This window comes from Strix uralensis, chromosome Z (genome assembly GCF_047716275.1).
Source record: "Strix uralensis isolate ZFMK-TIS-50842 chromosome Z, bStrUra1, whole genome shotgun sequence".
Taxonomy (NCBI): Eukaryota; Metazoa; Chordata; class Aves; order Strigiformes; family Strigidae; genus Strix; species Strix uralensis.
This window is the reverse complement of record NC_134012.1, coordinates 24,152,657-24,174,914: the sequence shown is the minus strand read 5'-3', so window position 1 is coordinate 24,174,914 and position 22,258 is coordinate 24,152,657. Positions and strand designations below refer to the sequence as shown.

The 22,258-nt window shown below is 38.9% G+C and overlaps 1 protein-coding gene across 3 annotated transcripts in view; it reads right to left on the bottom strand.

Annotated features, from left to right (window-relative positions):
• The window catches only part of PLPPR1 (phospholipid phosphatase related 1), a 135,102-nt gene that overhangs the window by 60,482 nt on the left and 52,362 nt on the right, over nucleotides 1-22,258 (bottom strand). For all 3 annotated transcript variants that reach the window (XM_074855103.1, XM_074855105.1, XM_074855104.1), the window contains exon 2: nucleotides 12,100-12,208. In XM_074855103.1, coding sequence (XP_074711204.1) covers nucleotides 12,100-12,162 — 63 coding nt within the window. In that variant the 5' untranslated portion in view covers nucleotides 12,163-12,208. The remainder of the gene's footprint in view (nucleotides 1-12,099; nucleotides 12,209-22,258) is intronic.

Here is a 22,258-nt window from a genome sequence, read left to right as displayed (position 1 = left end):
AAATTCACAAAACTTGCCTGTACTTTCAGACCAATGTTATTTAATACAGAAGTGCAGGTTTACAGTCATTAGACATTGACAAATGCAGGAGTTACTGCCAAATTAAACTATCTGTTGATATCAAGATTGCAGGATTCTTAGACCAATCATAAGAATCAAACAGAGACAATGTTTTAAATTAAGTAGAAAACTACCAACACATTTTACTTCACATAAATGGACACAGTCTTATTAATATGTATAACGCATTATAAAAGCCATTTTATTTACGTTCAACATTTTCCCAACTCAACAGGAAGCTTTTAAAAAAACAATTACCTTATCACTTTGAATCTCATCCACTGCTTGCAAGTCATGTTGTGTCTGAGCCAATCCTTTCATACAACTGGGCAGTCATATTAAAAATTAATAATAACCACTTCATTTTTCAGAATCTGTAATCACCTTGCTACATAACTGTGAATGCAGGGTAGGGAAGAAGGGAGAACTTTTGAGTTTGAAAACTTTCATAAAATCCCTAGATTCTGGTTCTCCCTTCTGTCCTTTTCACTTAAAGATACCATTCTATTTTAAACTTTAGCCCTGTCAAAACAAGTAGAAATACTGCTATTTGCTATTTACTATTTATCATGCTATTTGCTATTTATCATGACAAGGTTTGGTTTTAATTCAAGAATAGTCTGTCTGAACCTGGATTTAACATTACTGATGTTCCTCAAGATTCTCTTTAACAAGTCTCCATGTGCACAAAGGGCAGTTTTACCTCCTTCAGTCTTACTAAACAAAGACACAGTAGCAGAAGGCATTAAGATGCATATGTGCTTTTTGTAAGAAGCTAAATAGTGGATAGCATGGAGAAGAGTCCATGGAAATTACTTCAGGATGCAGATGTTAGGAAAAAGCAGCACAGGGATATAGCTCATTGACTTACAAAACAGACTGAGGTGGCAAGGCTTGGAACAGGAAGTTTTGTTGGGTTCTACAACAAAGAATGTGGACAGGAAAATGAACACACTGACTATTAGTAATCAACACACATTTTCATACTGGGCAGACAAAACTGGTTTTAAGGGTCCAACTGCACACAGCTGTAAAATTTAGGAGGATTTTTTACATGATTCATTCCTTTACTGCTTCTCTGATACCCATCTTTTTTGTTCCACCCTACCTTCTCTTTTCACTGCCACTGGGCCTAGACACTTTCTCCTTCACAACATATTACATCACTTTATTAGAAAGAATATTAGGACAAGTGTTTTTCCAATGAGGATACTCAAAAACTAAGCAGGTTACTTAGCAAGGTAATAGGAAAACTCAACTGGACATGGCCAGAGCAACGTAATCTAGCCTCTGCTCTTCTGAGCCTTGCTGTGCCTAGAGACCTCCAGAGAACCTTTCCCATCTAAATTATTTTGTGAGTCTATGACCTTTTTTTTAACTCGAAGTATAGACTTAGGTCTCTTACTCACTTGGTTGCTTTTCTTGCTCAAATCACATCTACTCTGTGTTTTTTCCAAGTCCCAAACTGTTCCCTCTACAGAAAGCCATTTTCAATAAGAATGAAAAGCCTGAAACTCACCATGATAAACCAGTGCTGGCATTTATTCATACGAAACCAACACTGTATAAAGCATTCTGTTCCCACAACTTCCTCAGTTTGAGAGTTTCAGTATGTTTCCTACCTTTATAACAGAGCTGCGCTGATTTTTGCTTTGGCTGGTTTAAATAAAATCATAAAGATCCCTGATGACTACTGATTTAACTAGTTCCAAGTCAAAGATTAGCACAACTATAAAACTAATAAAAGTGTAATCTGTTATCCAATTTATTTGAAAGGTTAATTCACTCCATTATAATTGGAATCTTATATTGGTCAGGCACTAATAAGAAACTAGATTACATTTATGAGGTACATTTACACAGTTTTTTCTCTAATTTTATAAAAAATGCAGTATTGATTAGAGACTACAATAAATCAAATGGAAATTCGATCAATAGTTCCATTATTGATATTGAAAAACAAGGTACCACAAACTATTTTGACAGGAGATTTAAAGGCCCAACTTCATTCTCTCCATGAAGCATGCAAAACTCACAATGAGTCTTGAAAAATCAAGTAGACTGTTATACATAGCTGAAACTAAATAAAAGTGGCATTAGTTCAATAATGTTGTACAGCTGCACAAAATAATCACACACTACATTTCTGTGTTTTAATGAAGTATATAACAAGTATTGATTTCTTATTAGTAGTAGTATTAGTATTATTGCTCCTTTCAGTTATGCAAAGTCTACACTCCAGAAATAAGACATTAAGTCATGATCAATAATAGATTATTTATTTTAGGACACACATGCAGCATTTAATAGCTGGGAGAAGGAAATACAGGCATAATCCAGCCATTACATGACCAAATGTGTCTATCCTTTAAATTGTAGAATTCACTCTACTGAAGTTGTGACAAAACTGACAGTAACTCCAGTAATAATTGTATCATTATTTCCAAGCTGCTTTAATGTCATTGCATCACATTTTTGGTAGACCCCATCAATAATTACTGTAGAATTATAAAAATTAATAATGCTGTAAAATTATGAAAAGTTAATAAATTATTCAAACTTATTTTAAACTTCTAAAAGCCTATCCCTCACGTGCCCTATTACACGGGCTCTCCCATTCATCTGCTCATGTGATCAGGTCATATAAGGAAATGACATGAGAGAGAAGTGTATAGCAGGGGCTTGGGGTATGCTTATAACTTTTGGGCAAAATAGCCTGGCTCTTTGCACTGACTCTTTGAAAACATGCAGAAGCTTTGCTGCAAGGCTGCTAGAGATCACAGCCAGCCACGGAATTCTACACATGTCTAGTCTGATGCAGATCTTAATCCCAGTGGGTACTATAAACACATCACCCAAAAGTAAGAGTTACAGACCATTATGAACAACCATTTGATTTCTCGAACTGTGCAACAACTCTTTAAAAATCGACTATGTGCTTAGTAAAATATTGATTAATCATTCACCTAACAACCATTTCTAAAAATCTATCTGCAATAGAAATCTTGACCATTAAATCACTTTCAAGATGAAGATGCATTTTTATTCCTGACTCTTTAACTTAAAACTGGAGTGTTCCAGGAAGATCTAATACAATTTATCATTGTATATTTATACAGATATCCTAAGTCTTATGAAGCCCGAACTTCTGAATCAGAAGTATTATTTTAGGCATGGCATCAAGCTGAAAGATAATCCGTGAAGACTCATGAACCCTAAAACTGAGGGTCACTCTCTAATCGTTGTTGTAAGCAATCATCATCATGAGTGATGATTTCTGGTGTGTTAAGACTTGACTGCCCATTTAGCATCATGTGCACAAGATGTAACAACCTTCAAAAGATTGATTCCCAGCAATACCCCTCTTTCACATATTTCCTGCAAACACATCTGCATATGATCAGTTTTGATATAGTCTCTTCAACAGCTCCACTGAGTGTACAGCTGTGAACAAATACATGACACGTGCAAAACTACCCATGTAAGAGCATATGATTGGACTTTAGGAATATGGTCAGACCTACTTGTACTATATCCAACACCTCACAGAAATTGCTGGTGAAATACATTACTGAAGTGCACTATAAGAAACTACATCAGACAAAAAATGTTTACTGCTAAAACATTGGTATGTGGGGATGGACTGAGGGGAAGTAGCAGGCCTCTCTTCAGACTGCCCCAGAAGTCATGAAATAAATCATGAAACCTGAGGTGCACCAGCCAGGTGAGTTAGAAATATGGAAACATACAGTATAATTTCTCCAGAAAGCTGTATGTTATTTTATTTGTTGCCACATTCTGCTGCATTCATAACAGCTTTATTTATTTTGTGTTATTCAGGGGATGGTAACTGGACTATCCATTTGCGCTTCAGAGGGAGAAGACACCACAGTTTCATAGCTATTTGCTTCCCACACAAAGGCAACAAAACATTCTGTCAGCAGCTTGGGAAGTTCCAGGTTGGTGTAATACCTTTGGTTTGTAAAGGAAGCACAAGATTTGTCAGACTGATTCCTAAAGCTGGTCTGTTGGAATTTCTAGAGGGCAGAAAATGCCAGTTTCCTTAAAGCTAAATCATTTGTACGAATCTGTTTGCTGTAAGACTGATCCTGACGTCACCCTTGTAAGACTGCCAAAACAAACCCCTCCTTTTCGATGTCTGGAGTGGCTGGTCAGGAGCCAGAAAACAAGTCCTTTGCAAGCCTGATGAAACTGGACATGATGCTTAAGGGAGACCTATTTAACTTTTGAAAATTCTCCTGATGTCAACACCATTGTCAAAAATATTGAACGGGTTTGATATTGTGCGATATGCTTTAAGCATCTTGCTTTGCTCTGAGGTTTCTCAGATTCTTCCTACTGATCAGTTCTGGGAAGGCTTGATTGTTGGGTTATTTAGCATGGATTTGTGAGTCCATGCTAATTCCTTTTCACCCTTTTAAAAAATTCATGTAATGTACAAATTAAATATAATGCTAAATAAATGCAGGGATATTCCTACAGACCAAAGAAAAAAACTGGTCACAGATGCAGACCAGAGGAAACAGTGGAACTGTGTCACAGAAGAGTCAATAATATCATAATGCAATGATCTAATGCAATGCAATCACCTGCAATGATCTCCAAATTTTCATATATCTGAGCAAATAAGTAGCTCAACATTGTGTGCTTCGGAGAGAAAATATGAAAAACCCTCAGGTCTTTGAAGGATGCTAACAAACACAAAAGAAGTAACACATCAACTGCTCTAGCACAATCTGCAAGAAACATAAAAATCTAAGTATGCTTCTGAAAAGAAAGGAGGGAAAAATTCAGCAGTAATTTTCACTGATAATATCACTCTGTTCCCATTGGGAGATAGCTGCCCATGGTACATATTGTGTCATATGTATCTTCACATTGTTATCTATTTTAAGCCTAATTAAAGTTGCCCAGTCATTGCTGGAAATACCTTCCATCTTAGAAGGCTTCAAACCTGGCTTATAGAGTTCTGCACATACAATGCAAAAAACTTGCACAAATAGCACTGGGTTTTCTAACCAATTTTCTTAACATTTCTATACAATCAATTCTGATTACTGGTTTTTCTAGCAGTAATTGACTAGAGCTATGGGGTTTTTTAACTTATGCATTGGCAAAATGCATTTCTACTTAAAAAACAAAGCAAATTCAATCTCCCTAACTGCTGCATCATTAAAAAAACCACAATTCCTTCTTTTACAAACCTGGCTATATAGACCAACATCATATAAATTTCAGTAGTTCTCAAAAGTGTTGGCTAGTTTCAGGGTACAGTAAAACAGATAAAGCAGTATGTTCATAGCATTTTTCTCTACTACCAAATGAATTTTTTTATTACTCAAAGACAAAGAATTTTTGATACCTTTCATCTCTTCCTTGAAAACTGCACCAAATTCACTGCTGCAAACCCTAAGATGTTATTCAGGCTGTGAAAGGGATTATTTGAGATGGGAAATTTTCAGGATGAAGAGGGAGGATACAAAATAGGTTTTATGTGTCTGCAAGCAACAACACAATCCTTCTTTCACTTACGTTTTAAAGTAAAATGCAGTAAAGCAGCTAATCCCTCTTGGGCAGTCCCTTAATGTTAATTTTAAGATGTCCTCAAGAAGTTAAGGAGAATCAAATAACAATCTGCTTTTTTCAGAGTGCCCATTTTGGCCATGAGTTTTCTGTGATCTCCGCCTAATTGTGAAGCACCTAGAAGGATTATTGTTTCAAAAAATTTTTAGTTTATAGTCAGGTAATATGAAAACTGCCTAGCAATTCAAAAAAACTAATCCAACATTCAGAAGACACCTATTCACTGAGATTAAACCAATTTTACAACATGGAGTTATCCAGTCATCTGGAACAAAGGATGTATGTGGTAGAGACACAAAGCAAACAATCAGAAATGAGTGGCAAATGGGGAACATAAAGACACATTTAGAAAGAGCAACAAAATGCTGAGTGAATAAAATAAAAAACAATGAATCCCAAGAAACAGAAGTGACTGAAGCATGGGGATTATGCAGAAACATCACCGTGCTATAAAACGAGTTCCTACGAACTCACAGCATCTGTCACCATCAATTCACACAGTCAGTCTAACTAGAGGATCTAATGACAGGCACTTTATACAACACCTGCACATGACACATCCCTCAGGGCATTTTGTCCTCACAGCATCCCAGTGGAGCAGCACAGCACTAGTGCTTGCATGGCACAGATGGAGAAACAACACAAGAGCTTTAAATAGCTATGTGCAAGACACCTATAGCAAGGGGAAGGATTGAGCCGGCACACACGAACCACCGGGAAATTCTTCTTTTCTGCCTCATCAGGAAACAAAATCAAAAAGCCCCACATGGAGGATACTGGATGCTGCTACAGAACAGAGTCACTGATCACTGCAACTATTTCGAAGTTAGTTCAACTTGGGATGCCTTTTTAGTTAATGTTTATATTAAAATCTGCCTGGATTTTTTTGGTGTTTTCTAGAACTGGGCACTACCTTGCCAATATTAAAACCTGTATTTTGAATATTCAAAACTGTGATCCTATGTTTGTATGTCCTTTATGCTATTTTAATCAAATCAATAAAGCTCTAATGCAATCAGCAGGTTTTTCTTATGAGAGAAGTGACTTTTTCTAAAAGAAACACAAATAAGAAAGTCACTCCCAATTCATCCAATGCCTCTTTCAAATATTGCTTTGAGGACCACAGCACACAGAAGACATTTCACACTCCCTGAACACTGCTCAAAATTAGAAGGCACCAGCCAGTCACCCAAATGTGCAAAATCTTTTGTTTTCAGAACACCTAAACAAAAAATTAGAATTAAAACGTGCCACATATGTCATGACTGTTCTAAATTTAGTTATTTTTCAGAGCTCCCTAAACCCTGCTGTGATGCTGATGACAAACAGGAGTTCAAGAGGCACTTGTCTCACACAAATGATTTCAGTACTGCAGAAGTTCTCCTGCTGAAGAGTAGTTCAGCTGTTGGCTTGACTACATGAAATACTGGCAGGAAAATGGAGGCAGGCAAAGAAGAATTCATTCCTTCTGTGCTTCTATAAATAGAAACATTTTTAAAAATTATATTTGAACTGATACTTGAAGATGATTCAATCTGTCCAAAACTAAAACCAAAAAGTAAAGGAAAATTTACCCCACTTATTGTAGAAAGAGACCCTATGAGACTGTAACATATCTACAGTTCGAATCAAAGTTTACATCAGAATACATGTAAGACTAGAGCTTTGTATTCTGCAGCATTTTTCATTTTATTCATGGGGGAAAAGGGGAGAAGATATTTTTCTTACAAAATCTTCAGTTCTTTGCAATGTGCTATATATCAAGTTGTCAAGAAGAAACAGTTTCCACTCTGCCTGCAAAAGCTTTCCTGAGGGCAGAACAATGGATTTAGAGTGAAAAAGTAGAATGTTCGGATTACAGAATTTGAAAGATGTCCAATGTTTGAAGTTTTAATGGTGTTGCTTATTGGAGTATACCTTTACTACCTTGTCAACGTCAGGATTACAATAATCCACAATAAAGCACAATGTGGCACATACATCACTCATAGTAAAGTCACTTGGTATTCAGTAACTCTTTGATCAGTTTAAGACAATTTAATTAAATCTTGTGCCAGAAAATTGAAGTGTTTTCATGCGCAAAACACACCTCAGAAGCACCTGACTCCTCACATCCTGAAACAACTCAAGCCCTCAAACCAGTGAGAAGCAGGAGAGGGAAAAAGAAAGTAGAAAGTGCCGCATCAGCAGAAATTCCAGAATAAATTTCTCCTTTTATTATCTAGAGAGCCACTATAGTTATAACTGCCATTGACAGAGAACAGATGAGAAGGTTTTCTTTGCAGGAAAAAGAGGAAGTGTCACTTGCTTATTGCTTCCTTAAAAATCACCATTCAAACAGACACAATTGCTCAAAAGTTGTTCACATGCCTTCCTCCTGAAGCCATGTATAGTTGTGGGGATGCTGTTTACTCATACTATGCAACTATCTTTCCAGAAAACTGGGCCCACTGTGTACAAAACACACCTCAGCCAGTTGTGATCTTACCTGTCCCCACCTTCAGTCAGTACACGTGTGGATGTTATGTGGAAGGATGTAACATAACACTCCTTGGATCAAACCTTGCAAAGCAGGGTGGCAAAATAATGAGACAGCTGTGCTGAAACATCATTAAAGATGTTTCTGACAGGACTCTATCACACATGTCCCAGCAGGTGAAAGAGGGAGGAGGTGCTCCACAAAGAGTTTTGGCAACAAATGCCACCATAAGTTAAAAGTATGTGAAAAAGTAAGACTATGTGAGAAAATTTTTCCTGTCATCCCAGATGCTGCTTCTCCTACTTTCTCTCATGCTTGCCTACAATACATAAGACCACTTTAGTGATCAGTCCTGGCCATCAACAAATCCTCAAACAGGCTGCTGTGCACTATTTGCATTTGCTGGAATGGATTCAGGGCATACCAACAGCTAGGAGCTTTACAGCCTTTGCTGCATGCTCTGTGTCCATCACTGGTTCCAAAGGGCTCTGGAAGCTACTGGAGTAGGGCATTCTGCTCTTTGCACTTCTATTTAACAACGGTCAGCAGCTAACAGCATCAGTTCTCATGGACCAGGTATTCAGCAGTCTGTACACTGCTCAAAGCAGTGGCACATGTTCAGCTGAATGAGGAATGAAATTGGTTTCATCTTCTTGCAACCTCTTACATGTAAACCAAGGCTGGGTGAGAGCGCCTGATGGTTCCTTTCACCGATGGTGGCTGCAAGCAATGCTGCGAAGTGGGGCAGGGAAAAGTAGAATATTAATCTTCTGTATGTCCAAATTAATTGCTTATGTGTTTAATAAAATGTAATACCAAATCTTCATCTGGTGACAAATGACAGACTGTCATACCTCTTATAACACAACAGAGAACCATCTAGAACGCTGCCTGCATTATTTGGGAGAGGGACTCAGATTTGGTAAGTGGCTAAAAATTAGTTTAATGATTCCCTATTTAAATCTACTCATAATGTGACATTGTGTTTCTAATTAGGGACTGAAAACCTTGATTTAACATTTCTGTCATTACAGATTAGACAACACATGCTATTGCTGTATTATTAAAAAGTTCATACTTTGAACATAAAAAGGAATTTGTAGAGTCAGGCACAAGGTTTAAGCTTTTATAATGAGCCATTTATCCTCAGGTCAAGTTTCATGATAACTAACTGCTACAAGTTAGTTCAGTGTAAGGAAAATGAAATGGGAAAAAAAGGAAATGTGAGTAAGTGTCACATTCGTACAGACTGAAACATAACGGTATTTAAAATGTCCAAACTGTTTGTGACACCTCATTTCCACCACTGCCATCACAGCTTCTTTGAATGCACACTGCATACTGGGCAGTTAGCAAACATCTACTGGCAGGGCATCTGGCATGATGATCAAGGCTCAGCATTTTTTTTCTTAAGAGCAAGTATCTCAAAGCTTTTAATCACAGGACCACATTCCATGGAAGACAGTAGGGGAGACAGTACATTCTGGGGAACAGGCCTATGATAATATTTACTGACCATCTCTTCTCCTACTCATGATCACCTAACATGTCTGCTGCAAGATTGAAAGTATTACCAGGAAAGCAGGCAACATTTATTTTTAGCTGTCCTGTACGCACCTTTAGCAACTGCAGCAAGATGTCACACAGCTAATCAATTCTCATGGTTGCTTCAAAGCTACAAAAATAGGGACCATCCTAACCCAGGCAATCCAGCATGGGGCTCGGTGTCTGGGGTAGCTCATCTAAAAAGCACTTCCTTTAGTCTCAGAAGCACAGCAGTAGAAAAACACCTTCAGCGTGCCTTAAGATTTACAGGGACTTTTCAGACCAAATGGCTACTATCAATCATCTCTGCATTCCCAGCAGGAAATTAGATTTCCTGTTGTTTAATGCTACAATGCTTGACATAAGTCTATGAATTTGCAGTTCCAGTAGTGCTACATTAAAAATCAATACTGTGGACAAAGAGGGGAAGAAATACACGTTTTCATCAAATGTAGCAGAGAGAACATCTTTTCAGACACTACCTCTCTGCTTTTGACTGATTTTTAATTTAAAATTGTGCTTTAATCAGCAAGGTAAATATATGAAAGGACAAGGAAAGTACACTTACGGGGCAAAAAAATCCTTTCCTCTTCCTCCCGTAAAAAGACTTATTCTTATATTCATGTTAGTCTTGTCTACAGTAAGGACAATTTATATCTCTGTCATAGGCTGCCAACCAGTCTCATCATTCATACATTTAGAAGACTAAAAGTCTTCAGAGCTACTTGTTTAAGCAAGAAATTTGAGACATCTTATTCCTGATGGTGTTTATTGGGTTTCTTCTGAGCTTATTACTGGTTTTTTCCCCTTTTTTAACCTTCCTTCCTCTAGCTGATGGGATAAAGTAGTGACCCATTGTCTCAGCCAGAACAGCCCCTCAGTTTCCCTGGGGAGCGGAGACAGAGATTCTCCAGGAAGCTGGACATAATGCCCATGACAAATCCCTGTGAAGTACTGCAAGGCTCAATCACCTTCCCACACTGGTCTCTGCCATAGTTGCAGCTGGGAAGGCCCTATGCCAAGCTTTACTAGTTTTATTATGCTTTTCCTCTGTCCACCTTCCAACCAGTCAGATTCCTCTTGCAAGGAAGGCCCATCCAAGTCAAAAGGAAAACTACTACTTACATTAGATTAAGCATCCAGGGATTATCTGACTGTGTTTTGGGGGCTAAACTGGTAGTACAAAAAGTAGGGAGTGCATATAAGAGAACTGTATCTCCTGGCTGGAGAAGATGCTATGAGGAGGGGACTCCAGGTGAGTTGGGGTTAGAGAGGTCCTGCATACCACTGCATGCTTTTCCGATGCCCCTGGGGAAAGATCAGTGCTCAGGAGCTCTGGAAAGCAACATTTCACAGTGTCCTTTACACCTGCTGCTGCAGCAGACTCAAACCTTTCTAAGATTTCAGTGGACATGGGGTAAGTATTACACAACACCCAGCATCACAAGTAGTCTTTTGACTGTTCTTAGTGCTTCTCTTGTGGAAGAGCACAAGTCACCTCATAATACTCACGCCAAAGAGTGAGTATTACATCCAAGCTACATCAGGCTCTGAAGACGGTCAGTCACAGGCAGTTATCTCCTCTTCACCATCTAAATTTGATGGAAACTTTTACCTTCCTTAGAAACCAGGAGTTGCCTCACTTGCCAGGAAAACCATCCCAGACTTTAAGCACCAGTTGAACATTCATTAATTTGGATACGGATTTTGGGCCAGTCTACCAGTGTTAGTGTAAGTAGAAGAAGCAGCACAAAAAAGCAATTTGTACAGAGTAAAATAATAAGCCAATTAAAAAACCCAAATCTACCCTTAACAAAGATGTGGAGCCATACTCCATGGTAGGAACAACCACTCCTGTAACTTCATTGCTAGTCAGTTCACAGCCCTTGTGCTACCCAGGCTCCTTCATTACACTTAAAGGAGAGGCATGCCTCATCTAAATTTTATGTTCTGCCTGAACTGAAATCAGAGCGGAGTGTTGCTTGTAAGCCTATGAACCATTAGACTGTGAAATCAGACATTTCCTTAAACAAGGTCTAGTCCTTGTGCAGCAGCAAGATGGATACAGGTCTGAGGAAAAATGGGAAGATGAGCAGTCACGTCTGCTGACCTACATCTGCAGCTCCTGCACAGTCTCTACCAAATACCACAGGACTAGCAGATAAACTGGGTAGAGGCAAGTCTTGAAAACAGAGCATCTACTTGTTCTTGCATGCTTGTACCTAAGATCTGGCTAACTCATGCAGGACTGTTTTCAGGAGGACTTGAAGGCACTGAGTACGAGGATGGATATTCATGTTATCAAGTAAGAAACCATTCTTCCTTACAAACAAAATGGCCAACAAATTACTTAATTCCTTCAGGGCAGAGCTACCTTCTATGTAGGCTTGGCAACTGAATGCTGCACTTACCTCAACAAAGATGAAGCAGGGGATGATGGAGTAACTTCTCTGGGTATTGTTTCCTAAAGCCATTTCTCATCACACTTCTCGGGGAGGCACTGTTCAAAACTTTATTATCCTGAAAAAGAAAAGACAGAGGTGTTTCAGTATGTTTCACATATTTTGCAAACTCCATATTTAACACAATGAGGTTCGTAACATGGAGCACTGACATACTGGACTAGGGATACAGACTAAAAAGAACATCAAGGTCTAACCTATAGTCATACAAAATAACCTAAGAAGGCAGTCCCTTTGCAGCACAAAAGCAAGAGACAGACACAGGTTACAAGATGCATCATCTACAGAGCAAAGACCAATAAGGAGTACAACTATTTTCCTTAATTACAGTCCACTCTCACACAAAGGCTTCTTCCCCAGGATTGTAAAATCACATTTTCAGTGTGTTCTAAATCAAGACATTTTGGCAATTGACTTATGAACTTGTACTTTAAAAGACACACTTAGAGTACAGTAATTGTACACATGACCAAAATGTTTATCTGCATGAAGTGTGACCTGCTCAAGACGACAGCATGCCTCAGGCACAAAAAACCCCTAACAACAAGTACAACAAAAATGCAACAAAGGTCTGGGCCCTTGCTGCAGAGCCTTTCTAGCCTGCTATAAATTCATACATTAACCCACAAAACCCTATCTACTTAGCATTACTTCAGGGTACTGGCTATTCTAATTAACATAACCTTATAATGCTCTGCACTAAGACACTTAATCTCTCTCTACAGCACAAAAAGTAGGAAAGGAGAGAACAGAAGACTAATGTGGAGAATTTTTACTGAGAGTGCATGTGCTTTTCTGCATGCATGGGGTAACACATCAGGAAGCTGTCTGGTTTAAATGATTTTAGAAAGAGGAATAGGATAGCAGGGAAGGAGGGGCTGCAAGAAGCAGCATGTAGCTCAGAGCTGCCAGGTGCTTGCACAGAGCATGAGGCACAGAAGAGAATAGAAATCCTTTGCTATCAATTTTACCGTGAGCACATAAGCAAGAGCACAGATATAGGTGGGCCCAGCCTCACTTCCAACACTCACTTAAAAGCCCTGCCCTGATCATAAGCATCTCCCCAGGTCAGGGCCAGGGGAGAGGAAGGAGGTGAAGCTCATGTATTTTCCAGAGGATGCTTTGCACAACATCTTTCCCCGGCTCTTTGACCTCACTGGCATCTCAGTGGCGATTCAAGCCTTGGCATATGGAGCCTGTGAGGTTCATGAAGGGGTCAGTGCTTTCTCACCAGCTCTCAGCAGGGTTACTGGAAGAAATACTATTATCAGAGCACCGAGTTCAGCAGAGGTTACACATCTTGATTGAGGAGCTGGATCAGCTGTCAGTGCTTGCCACCTGCACCATGACACAGGCTCTTGTCTTGCCACCTATGAACTACTTAATGTATTTCTTATCTCAGCTCTTCACAATTTGACTCAAGAGCTGTAAAATACACAATGTACATGATGGTTTTTGTAATACAGTTCTAGGCACAGCACAGCTATAGTGACTCCAGTGAAGCCAGATCCTGTGTCAGAATGGCTTCTGAACTATTAACCATTGAAAAATGCAGTTCCACCTCAAACAAAGTGTTCAGGAAATGTTACCTGTGACATGCTTCAGACACTCCCACCCTACACTGTATACCAGTTCTGAAATACAAATATTCTGGACCTTCAAAATGTCTGTTTTTCCAAACATATTTCAACTTTACTTAGGAGATACAATGGGTTCTATCTCAGTGGTTAGGGTCATTGCTTAGAAAAAAGACAAAGTAATCCACCCCCATTTGGTCTGTGGAAAAAACTTCCAACCATTCATTTTTTTAACAACACTTTTCATACCACCAGCTCTTGTGCCATGTGGCTTTCCCTTTAACTTGGCAAACATGTGGTGCCTGGTAGAATAGTAGGTTAAACAGTTAGAGCAGCTTACAGAGCATTATTCCATGAAACTGTTTTTGTATCCTGGAGATATTCTGTCAGCACCTTTTTTGTAAATCCTGTTTTTCAGATGGCTTAATGCAAAGATGTTAATACCTCAGCACCTTCATGAATCCTTTGCCAGATCAAGCTTAGAAATAACCAAGATTTTCCATAACGCTGTCCTCTAACTTGAAGCCGTGCCTTCAGTTCCAACTGCTGGGACTGCTGTGTGCTCCTAATCAAAGCAGAGGGCTGCAAGCCAACCCAAAAATTTAAGAAACGTTCTCAACACGGAACTGAAAGCAACTGCACAGACTAGCAAAGAAGCTGAGGGTTCTTAGTAGTCATATAAAATCACCTAATTTAATGCTAGGGGAGTCCTGATGGCATAAATATGTATCACCATGTCTGTTCTTTTAAGCTTATTGTGCACCACTGGTTTAAAAAACTGCACTGCCTATGGGAAAGCATTTTATGTGTCATCTTCTCTCCTATGTGATGACACATTTGTGTCAGACGTAAGTAGTAAGAGCCCAAATAGTTGCCTGATCAGGTTAGCTAATTCCCAGATTGTGGGAAAACCCTTAGCTAGCCTGTGCTTGTCATAGCAAGTCTTTTCATCATCTCACTTGACAGAAGAGGAGAGGGGAGGAACAGTGTGATCTTGGTGGGAGCACCATCTTTGTCTCTCTCCAGCTGGCAGTGAGTTCTCTAGCAACACAGACAGCAAAACACAGATTATAGCAATCCCTAGATGCTTCAGTCTGCAGAGCAGTCAGAGATAACCCGCTTTTGCCCAAAGAATCAGGGAACCATAATAAGATGTAAAACAAGTGTTTAGTGACAGTCCTGTTTTACGATCCATGAAGATCTCTTTGCATTGAACAAATTTTCATAGTGCAAAGCCTCTGGCTAAAGCAACAGGAAATTACAGCTATAATATTAGCATCTGGTATCGCCTTCTCAATTTTTTTCATCAATTTGACTCAATTGTTAAGGAAGTCATGTTAGCAAAACTATAAGAGGCTTTGTAGATCCCACTAGCTGTGACCTTTAAAGGCCTGGTATGTGAGCACTGCATGAGAGTAGAATTGGTCAAACCTACTCTAACTAATTAGGGACCACTGTAGAGGGAATATTAATAATTTGTAGCTCTGGTATTATCAGGTGCTTCTATTCTTTAAACAATATATTTAATTGTATAATACAACATCTGTGAATTAATTAGCATTAGTTAGTTTTCATCTTGCTCAATTTACCCCACGTGCATTTTCAGAAAGCCCCTGATCTACAGCGTAGGAGGTTATTGTCTGATATCTCCCGGGAGAACAAGTGGAGACATAGAATATACATAAGTGAATTGAAAATTAACTGAAAAGGACAGCAAAGAAAAAAGATTTCAAGCTGAAGAGAATTTCTTGCCGCAGGGATCCATCCACGGGAAAAAGAAAAATGAGAGTCAAAGAGTGGAGGAAAGAAGAATGTTCTAAAAAAAGGAATTCTCTTACAGGTTATTAACCAGCAGAAGAATTTCTAAAAGCCCCATTCAGGTATGTTTTAAAGCTTTTTATGCAAGCATGTGGCAGACAACAAAAAGGACATATCTAGGACAAACTAGCATTTGCTGAGCCTTCATAGTATAAGCTTCTGCAGCAGACACAGTACAGCTCATCGTTGTTCTGTGTAAGCAGTGCTCAAACCAATTAATTGCTGTTCTGTTCCTCAGGAGACAGTGGTCACCCTTATGTTTTTTAAGCTATGTCCTGCATAGGCGAGAAGAGAAGATGAACTTTATGGCTTTATATATTGCTACAGTGGATATCTGGGAACTCGTGGAAAATACTAAAATCAACAATCCAGAAAAGCAAACTGGGACCATTTATCATATTTTTCAAACTATGTTTTGTTTAATCAATACCAATGCATGTTTCTTTTGCTATTAGCTCAGAGACCGCCAGCCTGAAATACAGTGACTGCTGCGACTAAGACAGCAGCGTAGCCACTGGCACGCGTGGGACATCACTGCAGAATCCCAAATCTGCTCAAATCAAAGCTGAGGAGGGCAACCACTGATCATTTGGTACCAGCATGTGATGCAAGCACAAAAAAATGGACTGGATTTCCTGTCTCTCTTCACCTATACAATTTCATGATCTTTTCAGCAGCAGCTAACATTGTTTCAAAATAAAATGTAAATGTTACATGAGGAAGAACACAAAGTTATTTCTGTAACAATGTAAAAGATACTTAAAATGCAAGCATTTCCCCATTTGTAATTTAGTTTAACCTTGCATTAACAATTTGCAACCTTCTGTTGGCAATTGGCTTCAAATTATAAAGATCTTTATTCTCATTAAAATAAGTATTCTTTAGAATACTTATTCTAAAGTAGAATAGTCAGAAAAATAGTCAGAAAAAATCACTCAGACTTCTCCACCAGTCCATCAAGGATTAATTTGCCCAACTGAAACATGAAATTGCACATGTCAAACCTCCATTCAACTAAGAAAACAAATTCAAACTAATGCCACTGCTGAAGATGATTATCCAAGCTTTTGCAGAGAACTGTATCATTATAACCATTATCTATTACACTAGCCCTTACAGATCTCATTCTAAAGTGGAGTTCTCTACTTCCTGTGGGGGAAACAGAGCCAGAAGTGTTGAAGCAATTTGCCAGATGTCACACAATGATTCAGTGTCTAGGCTGAAGAAAGACTTATTATTCTCAGAGTCCTGTCAAGTGGTCCATCCACTTGACTATACAATCTCTACACTTGAAATGTACTTGCTAATTCTTGCCCAAGAACTACGCAGTTCTCATTGTCCATTTAAGTAATACAGGTTTCCCTTAGCCTGCTATTGAAAGCAAACTGGGTTTCCCTACTGAAACCATGACAGAATGCACATCACAACTTTGCAAGAACAACGATCAAACATACACCAAGACGTGACAGCCTCTCTACATAACTTCCCCCCTGGCATGTCCAAAGGCACCTCATTATCCCAGTGCAACCCTCACATGAACATGCATGTAATTTTGAACAGGTTGCAACAGTATAATAGAGGGTTAAAATCTCTTTCCCAAAGCTCTTTTCCACATAAACCTAATCAATGCGTACAAAAGGACCTAAGAAATCAAAGGTAAGATTTTCCTGCAAAAGGCAGTCATGGCTATTTAGTGTTTTCCTGGCTGAAGTACAGACATTTTTAGTATTTTCAAAGTAATAAGAAACACTGAGTGGTGGCATGAATCATTCCAAAACCCAAATTGCGTGAGGAAAAATACAAATGACATTGTAGCATGAAGACCTGTTTGTGATTTGGTTTGTCTGCCTTGCATGGAAACATAACAGACTGTTTCCTTGGTGTTACTGCATAAAAATAGTAAAACTAAGAAAATAGTACCATGTCTGCAACAATTAGAAGGTATCAGACAACTGGCAGTCAGTTTGCTGTCTCAATGAACCAGAACACACTGGTTTTGACCTACAAATGAGAAAGTTATTCTTTGGATCAAGTTGCCCTTGATCTATGGAAATATGTATATACACAATGGAGCTTGGGCAAGAGGGAAGACACTCATTTAGCTCTGGCTTCCCATCATCAAAGAACTCTTTAGCCCATCCACCATAAACTGAGAGGCAACGAGCCACCAACACCACAGCTACCAGACCAGTAACATGGTGTCAGACTGATGACATTGTATGTCCAAACCCTGACTAACATGTGTGAGTCATATTTGATTTTCAGTTGTTAACTGAGAAATTGCTTAGTAGCTGATCACCAGCAAATGTCTGTTCTAAGTTTCAAGACTTAGTCAGTGACTGTCTCCCAGAGCGCTTCTGTATCAGCAGCATGACCACTGAAAAGAGGAGCAGAACAGATAAAGGAGGAGCTCAGCTTACTGGATCTAGATCTCACCACAGAATAAAATTTATTATAAACTTTCTTAACAGCATAAATACCTGGTTTCTATCTAAGCTATGGTCATTCAAAGAAATTGGCCTGTCAGTGAAAGTGCTTCTCACATGTGTCTCCAAGGCTCAATGACAAGAAATTAACTATATATCACTAATGATAGAGAGTAAAAGAACAAAAATCTGCCACCAGGACACAAAATAAACCCACACATGTTCACCATCATAATAAACAATTTTGGAGCATTTCAGTATTAAGCCAAAAAAAAAACCCACTTTCTCTGATGAGAGTTCTGGCCTTTTTTCTGCTAGCAGGGGTCACATTTTAACATTTCTGCACTCATACTAGCGAACCATTTTATGGCAAACAATACCTAAGTAAGATAGTTCACAGCATATCTGAAATTATGATCCTTGGTACAAACCCCACCTTGTTATGAAGAAAGCTACATGAATAGCTCTCTGGATTCCTAAACTACAAATCTCTTAAAAACGTGTTGCTGAATCCCTGATGGCAAAGCAGGGTTTGAGTCACAGAAGATAGTGATGCCAGAGATTTTAAGAATTCTGTTAGGGATGTTTTCCCTTGCTCTTAATTTCACGTAGAGAATTATCCCGTGTCTGAGTGACAAGCAGCAGTATAAAATCTATAGACAGGCAGATTGATAACTGATATGCACCACTTATATCTTCAAGTGAGTTCAAGTGTTATGTCAGCACAGCATAGGCTTCATAACAACTTCTCCCTGCAGGGAGGCAAGTGAAACCCCGATGCCACAGCTGCTAGTGACAAAATTTACATTGATGCTACCTGGCCAGAATTTCACACGTGTTGTCTGAGTAGAATCCAAAAGGTAACTGTAAATAGCAGGTATGTGCATGCTAACATCCAGGAAGCCAAACAAAATGGCCACAAGCCTTATTTTGAACTCTCTCACACCCACAAACCCTTCCTTGTCCTGCAAGTCTGAAAGTGTCATCGTAGTTGACCTGTTTCATTTGGTGAGGCACTGAATTCCTTGCAAAAATGTTCAGTATATCACTTAGCATTGCTTTGAATGATACCCACTAAAATGTGGTGTCACATCAGCAAAAATGTGAATAAAAAGTTTTACCTAATATAGCTGATAACACTTCTCTCTTTCTTGCAAAAGGATTAGCAGTGCATGATAAATGAAGAAACAATCTGATGACAAGATTCATTAGGAAATTCTTGAAAAAAAAGTAACAAGCAGTGTCTGAAAAAAACCAACCAAACCAGTGAATTTATCTGTGCAATTAAGTAGACTGATCCTCTCCTAACTTTCATTTAACTCAAAAAAGCTAATTGTTCTAGCTCTCATTTCATCCCTTCAAACTTTAAGGTAAATCTAAGTGAAATCATTATGCATTATTTAGGCAAAAGAAAAAGACTATTTCTGGCCTTTACCCATCCACCTGAACGCACGCCATCTTGATTTAGACTAATTAATTTGCCTTGTGAGCTTTTCAGAACAAATGAAAAAGTCAACTGGTCATTTCTTTTCATTCTAACTGGTTAAAACTCCATGTATCTTTAAGGACATTTATAGCAATAGACTGGCAGGTGTGGTCACAATAAAGTAGCAGTTTATAGACACAAGGGATTCTGAATTCCAGAGATTAGTAATAGGCTTAGTTTAAGGAAAATGTATCAGTCTATAGTTCCAGAAGTAACATATTCAAGATCCAGAACCACAACTGATCGTATTAATCATGGGCTTGAGACGTGGGTACTCTGTTTAGCTCTATGGTAATCACCAGTCTTAAAATACTGTAGAGTTCTAATTTCACTGTCTCATTTGCACAACCTACAAATAAAAGAGTCAAGAGCCCTTTTTATTTACAGCTGTCAGTTTTGCAAGGCTCTGGCTGGAAACCAAATATCAAAGTATGGCCCCCCTGATATTTGGGATACTATCATGAAGGGCTTGTGACTGACTTTCACCATTTGAAACCAATTCCATTGCATTTGGTGCCTCTCCATGCAAAGCACTGACAGGCACCGATGAAACTCTGGGCAGTTTCAACAGGAAAAAATCAGAGCAGCCTTCTCCTCAGGCTCTTATCACAGCGAACTCGTGGCAAAGGAGGAAGACATTGAAGAGAAGGAAGAAGACAGAAGAAAACCTTAAGTTTTGTAACACCAGGTTATGGAATACAGAGAGTAACGATGCAACAGTGCAGAGAGGAAAACTGGATGAGCTACAGAAAAACTGCTATGCGATAGAAGGCAGATGAGGAAAACAGACCACAAGTTTTGCCTGTGACAGGAAACCACAAGACTGAAAATTCTGTCTACCCTAATAAAGGGATATCAATATAATAGATTCTAGAAAACACTTCTCCTCCTCTCCCCTCCCAAATTTCTCAGGGTTTTGCAGAAGATATTTTAATATTAAATAAAACATTATTTTCAAATTATTAAAATTAATTTTAATATAAGAAAAAATTATCCGAAGAAATTTCCCTAATTCAGATGAAAATCTGTACTTTATTCCAGAAAACTGCTAGTGTTGTTTTGGTTTTTTCTTTTCAAAACATCCTCAGTCAACAGTCCTACTGAAATTTATTGCACTACTAGAAAAACAATTGGTTGCTTATGTGTCAGCAAGAATAAAGTAATGGTTCTTTATTTGTAATACAGTTTTACAGCTCAACACAGAAAGAATTTTGCAAATCCCAATATTAAAAACATATTTCAAATATATATACTACATGGTCTTTCTGTACGCCATCCCTGCTGAGCCTAAGTACAAGCAAGCCGCTGATTCACTCATTTGAGTGCAATCACTGAGTAATGACCTTTTTATGTGCAGGAGGAACTGAGCAGTTACAGTCTCACCTTAGCTGGCCAGCAGGGATTTCCTTGATGCCATGAGCAGCTTGCACTGGAACAGATCTAGCACAACCAGTCCCAGCACCAGTCTGCCCCTGCTCCTTCTCAGTTCCCAACAGGGTACAACTAATCCAGCTGACAGAGATGTGAAAGAAAAGTCAATGGGATGCTCTGACTTATAAGTGAACCAAGAAGAAATGAATGGCCCTTTCACACCTCTCCTTGCTGAACAAGCAATGGCATATCCTTCTCCTTTATTTGAAGGAAGAAGCTTGTGCAAGGTGCAAGCTACTCTCAGGCCTCAGATGGAGATCTCCAACAAAATTTCCAGACTCCTCTCCTCCCACTTTCCTGCTACAATAACTTAGGAACCCAACACTTTGGGAGAGTGTTCATACAGGTCACAGCGTAAAGATAAAACAGTGGGAATATTGAGATGAGCACAGGAATGAACAGAGTACAGCTATGTTAGATACGGTGTGAGGAGAGGAAAATGGGGTGAGTAATATGTTTCTATTTATTTCCAATTTTTTTTCAGGGGATGAACGCTGCACTGAAAATTTCAACTCAGAATCATGGTGAGCTGATAGTAGACATTAGGCATGTAATAGGCACAAGCCAGTGGGCTCTACACAGAAAAAAAATGTGTTCATTTTGTCCCCTCAGGGTCAAGCAAGCAAAACTATGTGAGTATTGATTGCAAGCTGTAATATTCCAAAAGTAAACAAGCAACTGCCTCACCACACTGTAGCCTTTGGTGTTGAGATTCAGAGGCACAACCTCTTGCCTCTGATATTCCCGTATTCACACTGGCAGTGGAGCTGCCAGAGATACACAAGGACTGCACGGACTCCCACTTCTGCAAACCTGGCAGCAAGCTCAATCTTATGTGGAATTTTTATCTGTTCACCTGGTTTATAAACATCACCTTCATCTTCATCTCTTGCAAGGACTGAGTACAAAGGATTTCTGGCATACCTGCTCTGTTCCCTCATACAAAACACTATGGTAGAAGCTCTCCTTAACAGCAAAAACAAAACAAACAAACAAACAAAAAGGACGAGGTGAAGAAAAATAGTTCTATTTTTTTGCTTTCCTCTTTTTACCTCTGTGTCCATTATACGCCCAAGGGAAGTAAGTACAACTGCTACAGGCTGAATAATGTAATTTGTCCACTTCTAAGTACAGTATTGTACTACAGCTCATGCAGTTTATGTGGGCCTCAGAAACACAATTAGTCCAGATCTATTTATTACCAAAAAAAAAAACCAAAACACCCCACCCCAAAAGAAAAAAAGAAAATTTAGCAAACTAAACCAAAAATAGTTAAAAATCTTTTACAGACTTTGTAATACCTCTTCCTTCTCTGTGGTGTTATGCTCATCACAGACCCCTCCTTGAGTCCTATGGCTGATGGCTTTAGT